The following is a 13,176-nucleotide window of genomic DNA, read 5'->3' on the forward strand; positions in this document are numbered from 1 at the left end:
ATTAAAAGTTAACTAACCTCAAGCCAAAATAAACCTTTACAATACAGTCTAGGAAATAGACTGTGAAAAGCACAGTGAAAATAAAGAACTCTTCCAAATCTCTATTTTCTCTCTAAATTTTTAAAAGGTAAAGATTCCCCTAACATTTGTATATCTAAATAAAGCCAAGTAGTAGATAAACATGTGAATATAAAGCAATCATTTTTCATCTACAGATACAACACACTTTAGAAACAAGCTTGGGATTTCCTTGTACTTCATGGGTTCCTTGTACTTCATGGCTAAGACTGAGCCTCAGAAGTAACCAAAACTTCTGCTTTTTGTGTAACCTAGGTTCAGTTCAGTTCAATCGCTCAGTCGTGTCCGACTCCTTGCGACCCCATGAATCGCAGCACACCAGGCCTCCCTGTTCATCACCCATACCCTAAATCCCACCATTTTTTCCACTCTGCACTTGGCTCAATCTTAACAAAATATGGCTAGTGGCAAACAATGTATAGAAATAACAGATGCATAAATAAGTCACTCAGTACAATCCATACACAAATATTTAAACCAAGTAGCAGATAATATTTAAACTGGTTCTGTAAGGGTGGTCTGTGAAACCAAAGATCAAAACTGTTTTTTCATAACATTTCACTGTGCTGATACTTGCATGATGATGCAAAATCGATGGCAGAAAAAACTGCTTTGGGTCTTAGCACAAGTTCAGGCAAGTGGGACCAAACAAACCATGCCCAGTGCATTCCTCATCATTGCTCAGTTGCAATCTCTTTTTAAAAGGAGCAAGTCCTTGATGAAGAAGTAATACATATTATTAATTATACCTCAGCCCTTGAATATACTTCTTTTTAATATGTGGTGTGACAAATAGGAAGTACACACAAAGCAAATTCTGTTGCACAGCTCGGTACGAGGCTTGTCTTGTCTGAGTTGAGAGCTTAACTTTTAGCATGAAACACTCATTTTTATTGAAAGATAGACTGACAGATTACAGTTATTCCAACTTGAATATCTGGTAGAAATTTCCTCAAAAATGAGCAAGACTAACAGAACTAATAAAATTTGGGTTTTCCAGCAAAAATTAGAATTCTGGAAAATTTGTATCCTCCACCAGAAGCTTAATAGCATACTAATACGTAAAGATACTTTTTATATAATCAGTGATGATATTAAAGAATATATATTTTGATATAATGCAACAAACATACATATATATATATATATATATATATATATATATCACTATGTGGAAGCTCTGAATAACTTAGTAAGGCAGTATTTTTCAAAATACCAATACCAGTTCAGTTCAGTTCAGTCGCTCAGTCGTGTTCAACTCTTTGCAACCCCATGAATCACAGCACGCCAGGCCTCCCTGTCCATCACAGGGATTTCAGCTCAATTTCTGCTGAAGCCTGGCTTGGAAAATTTTGAGCATTACTTTACTAGCATGTGAGGTGAGTGCAATTGTGTATTCTTTGCACAAAAAGGAACATTCTTTGGCATTGCCTTTCTTAGGGATTGGAATGAAAACTGACCTTTTCCAGTTCTATGGCCACTGATGAGTGTTCCAAATTTGCTTGCATACTGAGTGCAGCAGTTTCACAGCATCATCTTTCAGGATTTGAAACAGCTCAACTGGAATTCCAATACCTCCACTAGCTTTGTTCGTAGTGATACTTTCTAAGGCCCACTTGACTTCACATTCCAGGATGTCTGGCTCTAGGTCAGGGATCACACCATCGTGATTATCTGGGTCATTAAGATCTTTTTTGTACAGTTCTTCTGTGTATTCTTTTTTTTTTTTTTTTTTTTTATCTTGTCAACCTTCTGTGTATTCTTAATATCTTAATTCTTAATTAAGATTCTCAATTCTTAATTCTTAATTAAGAATTCTTAATTCTTAACATCTGTGTATTCTTCTTAATATCTTCTGCTTCTGTTAGGTCCATACCATTTCTGTCCTTTATCAAGCCCATCTTTGCATGAAATGTTCCCTTGGTATCTCTAATTTTCTTAAAGAGATCTCTAGTCTTTCCCATTCTGTTGGTTTTCCTCTATTTCTTTGCAATGATCGCTGAGGAAGGCTTTTTTATCTCTCCTTGCTATTCTTTGGAACTCTGCATTCAGATGGAAATATCTTTCCTTTTCTCCTTTGCTTTTTGCTTCTCTTCTTTTCACAGCTATTTGTAAGGCCTCCTCAGACCAATATACCATATTACAAAATCAAGCATGGCTGAAAGGTTCTCTCAAAGTATAGGAGAGACCAACGGATCAGAGTATGAAAAACTCAGATATGCTTTCAGGTTCCACATTACAAATAATCTTTAAAAAAACTACAACTTACTGAGTTTTGGAGTACTGTCAAAGAAGAAAATCCACAATTATCTGAAAAGGCTATAAAAACTCTCTACCTTTTTCCAGATACCTACTTATATAATGCTAGATATTCTTCACATACTTCAACCAAAATAACAGATGTTCAGTTCAGTTCAGTCACTCAGTCGTGTCCGACTCCTTGCAACCCCATGAACCGCAGCATGCCAGGCCTCCCTGTCCATCACCAATTCCCGGAGTCCACCCAAACGCTATGTCCATTGTGTCGGTGATGCCAACCAACCATCTCATCCTCTGTCATCCCCTTCTCCTCTGGCCCTCAATCTTTCCCAGCATCAGGGTCTTTTCAAATGAGTCAGCTCTCCACATCAGGTGGCCAAAGTATTGGAGTTTCAGATGGCAACAAAGAAAATGTGAGAATCTAGCTACCATCTATCAACTTAGATAGGAAAAAAATTTGTAAAAATATAAACAATGCCAGTAAAAAATTTCTCACTAAAGACTTTTGGAAGATTCTGAAAAAGCTACTTTTGATTAAAAAATTTTACATTAACATGTAATGAATTCATTACTACTTCAAGAAATTTCTCAGTTTTGGTTCCCAAAAGAGTAAATGCCAATAGCTATAACCCACAGTAACAATTCTTTGTGGTCCACAAACTAAACCAAAAAGTCTGAGAATCAATGACTTAAAACTAACAAAGGAGGAGAAATCTATCAACAACCTGTTAGATCATAAAGAGCTGTATTTCAGCTACAAATACTAAGCATCTTTCAAAGTACAACTCAACAAAAAACACATCCAGCAGTTTATGCTGTTTTAATTTATAATATGGTAAATATCCAAAGGTATAAAATCAACATTAACAAAAGTCTTCGGAATCCTTAATAATTTGTAAGAGTATAACATCTGAAACCAAAATGTTTAAGAATTGCTCAACTGTCACTTAATGTTTATTTCCCTGAGGTCTCTAACCTATCTTCCCACAGAAATACAAAGTAGGCTACCTAATACTTCCATAAAATATTTGTAAGCTACCTCAGAGGAAAACTCAAAGAGAAACTTCAATAGGCTTCACTGTTGGTCTACTGGTTAAGGATCTGTCTGTCAATGCAGGGGACACGGGTTTGATCCCTGGTCCAGGAAGATCCCACAAGCCATGGAGCAACTAAGCCCATGGGCCACAACTACTGGACCAGTGCCCTAGAGCCCTCAAACCACTACTACTGAGCCCACAGACCTCAACTACTGAGCCCACATGCCTAGAGTCCATGCTCTGCATAAGAGAAGCCACTGCAATGAGAAGACTACACATCGCAATAAAGAGTAGCCCCTGCTCACAACTAGAGAAAGCCCATGTGCAGCAACAAAGACTCGGCAAAGTCAAAATACATAAATCTTAAGGGGGAAAAAAAAAGACACAAGACATTAAGTTAGCAAAAGTTCAATCACTAGTTTCATGCAACACAGTATCCATTAATTCCCTAAAGTGAATTTATTAAGAGATCCTTATTTTCTAGGTTCTGTGCATTCTAGGATATTTCTTGCCTACCTTTCTTTCATCAAAGGTGAATGTATTTTTGTATATGTATGGCTGTGTCCCTTAGCTGTTCACCTGTAACTATTACAATATTGTTAATCGGCTATCAGTCCAGTTCAGTTCAGTCGCTCAGTCAAATCCAACTCTTTGCAACCCCATGAATCGCAGCACGCCAGGCCTCCCTGTCCATCACAAACTCCCGGAGTTTATTCAAACTCATGTCCATCGAGTTGGTGATGCCATCCAGCCATCTCATCCTCTGTTGTTCCCTTCTCCTCCTGCCCCCAATCTCTCCCAGCATCAGGGTCTTTTCCAATGAGTCAACTTTTCGCATGAGGTGGCCAAAGTACTGGAGTTTCAGCTTCAGCATCAGTCCTTCCAATGAACACTCAGGACTGATCTCCTTTAGGATGGACTGGTTGTATCTCCTTGCAGACCAAGGGACTCTCAAGAGTCTTCTCCAACACCACAGTTCAAAAGCATCAATTTTTCAGCGCTCAGCTTTCTTTATAGTCCAACTCTCACATACATGACTACTGGAAAAACCATAGCCTTGACTAGACGGACCTTTGTTGGCAAAGTAATGTCTCTGCTTTTTAATATGCTGTCTAGGTTGGTCATAACCTTCCTTCCAAGGAGTGTCTTTTAATTTCATGGCTGCAATCACCAACTGCAGTGATTCTGAAGCCCCCCAAAATAAAGTCTGACACTGCTTCCACTGTTTCCCCATCTATTTCCCATGAAGTGATGGGACCAGATGCCATGATCTTAGTTTTCTGAATGTTGAGCTTTAAGCCAACTTTCTCACTCTCCTCTTTTACTTTCATCAAGAGGCTCTTTAGTTCCTCTTCACTTTCTGTCATAAGGGTGATGTCATCTGCATATCTGAGGTTATTGATATTTCTCCCAGCAATCTTGATTCCAGCTTGTGGTCATTCAGTTCAGCATTTCTCATGATGTACTCTGCATATAAGTTAAATAAGCAGGGTGACAATATACAGCCTTGATGTACTCCTTTTCCTATTTGGAACCAGTCTGTTGGTCCATGTCCAGTTCTAACTGTTGCTTCCTGACCTGTATACAGGTTTCTCAAGAGGCAGGTCAGGTGGTCTGGTATTCTCATCTCTTTCAGAATTTTCCACAGTTTATTGTGACCCACACAGTCAAAGGATTTGGCATAGTCAATAAAGCAGAAATAGATGTTTTTCTGGAACTCTCTTGCTTTTGCGATGATCCAGTGGATGTTGGCAATTTGATCTCTGGTTCTTCTGCCTTTTCTAAAACCAGCTTGAACATCTGAAAGTTCACAGTTCACATATTGCTGAAGCCTGGCTTGGAGAACTTCGAGCATTACTATACTAGTGTGTGAGATGAGTGCATTTGTGCGGTAGTTTGAACATTCTTTGGGATTGCCTTTCTTTGGGATTGGAATGAAAACTGACTATACCCCAATACAAAACTAAAAAAAAAAAAAGATTTTTTTAAGGTGAATGTATTCTTTGCCTTTATGCACTCAATCAGTCAAAACTAAAATATTAATGTATAAATATTAACTGAAATTTATAGAGATTAGCACTAAATCTACACATCTATTTGTGTTGCCTGATACCCCTAACCCTCTCTTTCGGTATTAGCCCCATTTTTCTGTGGCAAACTAGTTCTTCCCTCCATCCAATGCTCTTGATAAATGAATAAATTACAATGACTCACCTCTACCCTGGTTGGGGAATGAACACATGATCCAATTTATGTCAGATCCTCTCCCCTGCCACCCGAGAGGAATCTGATCTTAAGCAGAATGATAGATGGAAGGAAGTAGTTTGAAATCTCACAGCAACAGCCACATGCTGAAGAGATTCTTCCATGACCCTTTTATACTAAATTCGCTAGAGCTCTCATGTTCTTCTCTCTGCTTTTCCTTTCAAATCTGGTACCTATCCAGCATTCATCTATTAAATTATCTTTCTTTCCATTAGCCAAGATCTGTTTCTATGACTTGCAATTAAGGAATCCTGACTATCCTCAAATCTCCAATGACTCCATCTAAAAATGGCTGTGTTGGAGGGAAGGAGGATCCTCTACAAAGCTAGACAGATGATCAAAAAAAGAAACTATTAGCAGTATGCATTTCAAACAATATTTAACCTTGCTGGTAAACAAATAATATATCTAATGAATTTACCTCTCTAAATGAGCACTATCTGTAAGAAATTTTTACAGTGATAGAACTGCTGCTCTGTATCTGCACTGTCCATTATGGTAGCCACTCATCACATATGGCTACTGAGCACTTGAAATGTGACTAGCACAACCGTGGAGATTTTTTTCAATTTTATTTGCTTTAAGTTTAAATTTAAATAGCCACATGGAGCTAGTGGTTACATTACTGGAGAGCATAACTCTAAGAAAATAAAGAACACCAGTCTAAATGTATTGTTTTCAGGTGCTCAGGAAAATACTGTGAACGGTAATGAAAACTAAGACAAGTATTTTAAGCAGTCTGGAAATACTTATCAATAGTCACAGAAAAATTTTCTCTTTCAGCCTAATGAATTTTCCAAATTTATTTAGAAAAAGTCAAAAGAAGCGAGAAAAGGACCTAAGAACAAAAGCTGTAGAGTAAGTTGGAATAACTCAAAGATCAGAAAAAAGAAAGTAAACACATAATTAAGGCATAGCTAAATACTTTTAACATATAGCTTATAAGTATTTTCATATATATCTAACATAGAATTAAGAATATCATGTAAAAAGAAAAGTACAAACAAAAAACTATACCAGGGGCAAAAAGGTGAAATGGAGGAGAAAATGGCAACCTACTCCAGTATTCTTGCCTGAGAAATTCCAAATTCCAAGGACAGAGGAGCTTGGCGGGCTACAGTCCATAGGGTCTTAAGAGTTGGGACACGACTTAGCAACTAAACCACCATCAAAAAGGTGAATAAACATGTTAATATACCAAAATTATCTTCATGTCTGAAGAAACTATAACTAATATAAAAATATAGAGTCCCAAAGAGAAATTTAATAGTGGTATTTAGAAGTATGGGCTTCCCTGGTGGCTCAGTGGTAAAGAATCCGCCTATAATGAAGGAGACGCGGGCTCTACCCCTGGGTTGGAAAGATCCCCTAGAGAAGGAAACGGCAACCTGCTCCAGTATTCTTGCCTGAGAAATATCATGGACAGAGGAGCCTGACGGGCTACAGTCTATGGGATCATAAGAGTCAAACATGACCCAGCAACTAAACAAAAATATAGAAGTATACACTTTAAACTACTTTATAATTTTTCTAATGACACTGAATAGTTCTTCCCTTAAATTACCAGTTATTTTTTAAATGATATTCTGTTGTCTGTTAAATTATTATTTAACTGAATTAAGTTATTTATTTAATTAATAATTATTTAATCAATTTATTATTTTTTCTATTTTTTTAATCACTATTCTATTGAACACAAATTTAATGAAAAATATCTAGTGGCCTAAACAAGTAACCGTCCCCCTAACTAGTAAACCATGGAGCTTTACAGAGAACTAGGACAGAATTTAGCAAACCTAGAGCTATGTATGGGGCGTTCTTGAATTCTCTAATGCTTCCTAAATAGTGTGTTCAACAGTCCTACCTATGTGCTACAATAGTGCCTCCAGCCTACCATCTTTAATAGCACTTTATACATGAAAGGATTAGAAAGCACCATCTTAAAGGATCACAGAGTCCTCTCCTTAAAGCCTAATTCAATCTAGTGCCTAGGAGCTGGAAATACAGTCAACTCAACCACTATATGTTTCTCTAGCAATTGTACTTTCAAAGGTGCTGAAATTTTACCCAACCCAACTAATACACTAATAATACAAAAACCAATAAACTTTAAGAGAAAATAAACATAAGAGGTTATTTTTTTAGAAGGTGTTAATAGCAGAAAACTCCTTAACCAGTTTACTTCTTTAAAATTTTCTTATTGTTCTTTTTCACATACAAACTAATCTTTCATATATCGTTATAATCTGTGTAATTTAGTGCTTGAGTGAATTTACATCTAGAATGAAGTGCTCAAAAACTAGTCCTTTCAAATGAAATACTACCTTGTTGATGCTGTAACACTATTTGGTTCCAGGATGTTTTCAGTCATCCTTAATTGTACCACCTCTGGCATGTCATCTGATTTTCCTGCACCCTCTTCTGGTAGTTCTTCTATATGTTCCAGCTTTTCATCTTCCTCTTCTTCCTCAGAAAGTTCATTAACCTATATAAATAAGAGGAAACCAAGAAATAAAATTTAATGAAATTGATACCATCTAAAACATAATTCTAAGAAAAATTTAAATACAATTCATTTTCCACTCCATTTCCTAAGACCAATTTCCCTTACAAAGTATCTGCCAACTTCTCCACCTTAGAGTAAAATCTCAAACCAAACATAATACTTTAAACCAGAAGGTAATGATTATATTAGTATATCACTAGGAATAAGAATAAGACTGCAAACTACGAAAAAGCATGCACACTACAGTTAATTAACATTTAAAAAGCTTCATTTCCTAACCAATCAGCTTTGTAAATCTAAGAGCTACAACAAAGACTTCAATTGACCTCTCCAATTTCCAAGTGCACTGAACAAGTGATTTTAATACAGAATAAGTGTGGGGGAAAAAAAGGCACAGAAATTTTGCCTTAAGGTCTTAACTATGTTTTAGAAAATGACGGCTAACTTCTAAATGATTCAGACTCAACTCTTCATGCAGAAACTGGACCTTACAACAAGGAAGAACTCACTTATTTTTACCATGAAGCACAACTCAAGGCTATAATTCTCTTTCTGGCAGGGACTATAAAACATTTTCTATTATCAAATTGGCTACATAAGTAAATAATCATTCTAATTAAAAAGACACAAATATCTGAGAAGGAAAACCAACAAAATATTTTCAAATGAAAAACATTTATTAAGCTATCCCATAGAAGAAACTAGCCATAAAGTCATAACATTTTTTATAAACTAATACTAGTCATTAAAAACATTAAACATTAAACATAAATAGTTATGTCCATTCTAGCCAAATGGGTTGACAATACCTAGAATACATTTACTGCTACATGTAACACTGGTGTTTTTCCTGACAGGCAAATACAACAGTTGCTACAAGACTCTCAGAAAGGAAAACCTGAATCAGGGGAAAGGTAATTATACTTCGATACACTACCAACTCCTAATCAACAAGTACTGAAAATCATTGGCTTAAGTGGTTATTGGAGGAGGGCATGGCAACCCACTCCAGTATTCTTGCCTGGAGAATCCCTTGAACAAATGAGCCTGGTGGGCTACAGTCCATGGGGTGGCAAAGAGTCAGACATGACTGAGCGACTAACACACACACAGAAGTGATTAACTGAGAAGTCAGATTTATACACAAAGGTGAAAACTTCAAATGACAGGTCAGTTTTTAAACTGGATGAAATGGAAAGTTAACTCTCTTTCTTTATCTATGTATTTAACAAATTACTTAAAATCAAGAATGTATTTAATTAATATCTACTTGATAATCCAAGGAAGAAAAAAACTGACAAGAAAATACTGTTCTCAGGTTTGAGTACAAGAGTAGAAGATTGCAAAATAAAAAAGTAAGGTGACTATTTAAACTGAGAATAGATAACTATTCAGTACACACATTTTTGGTTCAGAAGTATTGCAATTTTAATATGTTACATCACCAGTTTTAAAATCAGTTTGTCTACAGTCAATAGCTCTTTCCATTAAAACTTTACCCTCAATTATAATGAATATATATTTGATTCAATAAGCTTTACATAATTAATAGATATTTCCTAATATTTTCACCAGTAACCACCAACTAAGATAGGACACGAACACAATATATTGCCTGTGGGTTTTTCTTCTCACTCCCCCACCCCTCACCCGAGGCCTTCTAGTGGAATTTCCTGCAGTAAGAATTCACTAAATTGGTTTGAGTAACAGTAAAAATTAGATAAAAATGTTCCATCACCCCAAAACTTAGCTTCAAAAGTTCTTCTTGATCCTCTTCTTATCAACTTATCACCTTCTGCTTATCAATACTCTATTCTGTTCATAAGTTATTCTGAATCTGCCCTATACAGGCTCCTGACTCAACTTATCACTTATGGAAAACCCTCAGCCATACTTACATCTCTTCCTTCTTTGACTGCTGTAATTCCCTTCTCTAGGACCTCGTGAAATGCCTGCTCTCCAGACTCCAGCTTGTGGAGAACGCTGCTACCTGCCTTCTCAAATGTATAAAGAAACATAATTATCACCTACATCTTCAAACCACTCTACTGGATTTGCAATCATTTAAGGATCCCATACAAAGAATCTGTTCTCTGACTCTGGGTCATTACTCAAACACTCCCTATTCAATATCTCCAGTCAGATGAGACCTCTCATATTATTTAAAAAAAAAAAAAAAAAATCTACTACCTTGAAAAGGACCTAATGGCCAAATACTTGCATTAATGGGATGAAACTCTAAAAGTAGAGTACTAAATAAGCTTTGCTTTCTTCAAGTATCAAAATCAGGGGGAACATCAATGTACTGCCAGGACAGGTCAGGTCTGCCCACCTCTTTATGTATGTGGATAACAAATTAGCAGCATTTAAGCTCTAACAACTTTAAAATGCAACCAAACGGTGCTGAATTTCGAGATTTTACTTTCACTCAGTATCTGATCAATTCAGCTTCACAAGACAAATATGAAAGATATGAAATCTACCTTTAAAAAGAAATTTCAGAAATCTGTACTATTACTTACTGTAAGAAAAGTAGACAAGATAATAGGTTCTGGTGATTAGCAACATGAGCCAAGATAAATGATATACCTTGCTGTCTCTCAGGACTCACTACACTACCTGTTTATTGAGCATATTCTGTTCAATATGCTAATATCCTCTTTTCTATTCACAGTCAAATCTGTAGAATTCAACATTATTTCCAGGTGTTAACTGACCACAACTATTTAATGTAAAGCACAATATATTTTGAGTCAGTTTTTATAGTGCTTAAAAAATAGAGAAATATAAATGTAATATATGTGAGCTATGAATATATTTCAGTTTACATAAGAAAGCTGCAGGATAAAAGAAATATCAGAGAATTACACCACAATGTAAAACATAATCAAGATACAACCTGCAGACTTTAATAGGAGAGTCAAGATATAAACATGAGATCAAACTGGCATCATCAGTTTCTTATAAATCAAATCATCTCAGAAAAGCAGAAAATGAGTAACACAAATGTATGTATGTTGTTTAATTTTCAGCAGCCATTAACTTTATTTTAAAAAATTAACTGCTGAACTACAATGAAAAGAAAGGTGGCACACAGAATCCCCCAAAGATAAGAGTTCATATGGGTATCAAAAAGCATTAAACATTTAAGGCATATATATTTACTTGTTCTCTTCTTGACATTTTTTTTTCAGCAAAAATAATTTTGAACAGCTGTGTCAGTTCTTTATTTTAATCAAGTTTCTTAAGTCACATACTGTATAGTTAGAAACCTTCAAAAAAATATGCCAAAAGTTCCATGGAGCACTGTTTCAGGCTACAAATTCTACTGACTTGATTTATCTCACAAATACATATATAACATACATATATATGTATTCAGCCTCAGTTTATACATGGTAAATTATAATTTGACATCTGTTACTGTTTTCTTAACAGTTTCTGATACTCGAAAAGAGAGAGGAGAGGAAGAAAGGAAAGGAAGGAAGAAGAAAAAGAGGGAAGGAAAGTCAGACAATGGTAAAAATGGTTACATGAAGAAAATATAAAAAACTTAAGGAACCAACCTATGGCTAACTAATCAATGACAAATGAAACAAGACTGAACAATGGAGAAAAGGCAAACTCTCCAATAAGTGGTGTTGAGAAAACCAGATAGCTACATGTAAAAGAATGAAATTAGAACATTCTCTAACACCACACACAAAAATAAAACTCAAAATGGATTAAAGACCTAAATATAAGACTGGATACTATAAAACTCTTAGAGGAAGGCATAAGCAGAACACTCTCTGACACATATTGTAGCAATATCTTTTTGGCTTCATTTCTGAGAGTAAAAAGAAAAATAAATGAGACCTAATTAAACTTACCATAAACAAAACAAAAAGACAACCTACAGAATGGGGGGAAAAATACTTACAACCAGTGCAACTCACAAGGGATTAATTTCCAAACTATACAAACAGCTCATATAGTACAAAAAAAAAAGGGGGGGGGGGGCAGAAGATCTAAACAGACATTTCTCCAAAGAGGAAAAATAAAAGAAAATAATTTAAAAAATTAAAAAATAAAAAAACAAAGAGGACATATGGATGGCCAAAAGGCACATGAAAAACTGTTCAACATCACTAATTTTTAGAGAAATGCAAATCAAAACCACAATGAGGTATTAACCTCACACCAGTCAGACTGGTCAGTATCAAAAAGTCTACAAAAAGTAAATGCTGGAGAGGGTGTGGAGAAAAAGCAGCCCTCCTAAACTCTTGGCAGGAATGTAAATTGGTGCAGCCACTATGGAAAACAGTATGGAGGTTCCTTACAAAACTAAAAATAGAGTCGCATATGATCCAGCAGTCCCACTCTTGGGCATGTATCTGAAAAAGACAAAAACTCTAATTTGAAAAAATACACGCACCCCAGTGTTCCCAGCAGCACTATTTAAAACAGCCAAAATATGGACGCAATCTAAATGTTCACTGACAGATGAATGGATAAAGAAGATGTGACTGATACATATATATACATGTGACTGATACATACACACACACAATGAACATTACTCAGCCATTAAAAAGAATGAAATAATACCATTTGCAGCAAGATGGATGGACTTAAAGATTATCATACTAAGTGAAGTAAGCCAGAAAGAGAAAGACAAATATCATGTGATATCGCTTATATTTAGAATCATAAAAAAATAGATATTTATAAAACAGATCCACAGACACAGAAAACAAACTTATGGTTACCAAAGGTAGGAGGTGGGGCAGGATACATTAGGAGTTTGGGACAACTGTGCACCACTACTATACAGCACAGGAAACTATACTCAATACTTCATAATGATTTATAAGAGAAAAGAAAAGAACCTGAAAAAGGATAGCGACATAACGTAATGTATAACATGTATAACTGAATCACTATGTTGTACATCTGAAACTAACACAATGTTGTAAATTAACTAAACTTCATTTAAAAACACAAAACAAACAAACCTAAGGAAAGTATAATTCCCAATTATTAAAAAGA

At 35.5% G+C, this 13,176-nt stretch overlaps 1 protein-coding gene across 5 annotated transcripts in view; it reads right to left on the reverse strand.

Annotated features, from left to right (window-relative positions):
- FAM13B (family with sequence similarity 13 member B) overlaps positions 1 to 13,176 on the reverse strand; it is a 78,243-nt gene that overhangs the window by 44,073 nt on the left and 20,994 nt on the right. For 3 of the 5 annotated variants that reach the window (XM_065918604.1, XM_065918601.1, XM_065918602.1), the window contains exons 7-8: positions 10,044 to 10,139; positions 7,964 to 8,124 (exon numbers count right to left, since the gene is read on the reverse strand). In XM_065918604.1, the coding sequence (XP_065774676.1) occupies positions 7,964 to 8,124; positions 10,044 to 10,139 (257 nt within the window). The remainder of the gene's footprint in view (positions 1 to 7,963; positions 8,125 to 10,043; positions 10,140 to 13,176) is intronic. The other 2 variants (XM_065918603.1, XM_065918605.1) reach the window with 1 other exon arrangement.

Source organism: Muntiacus reevesi, chromosome 1, assembly GCF_963930625.1.
Source record: "Muntiacus reevesi chromosome 1, mMunRee1.1, whole genome shotgun sequence".
NCBI lineage: Eukaryota > Metazoa > Chordata > Mammalia > Artiodactyla > Cervidae > Muntiacus > Muntiacus reevesi.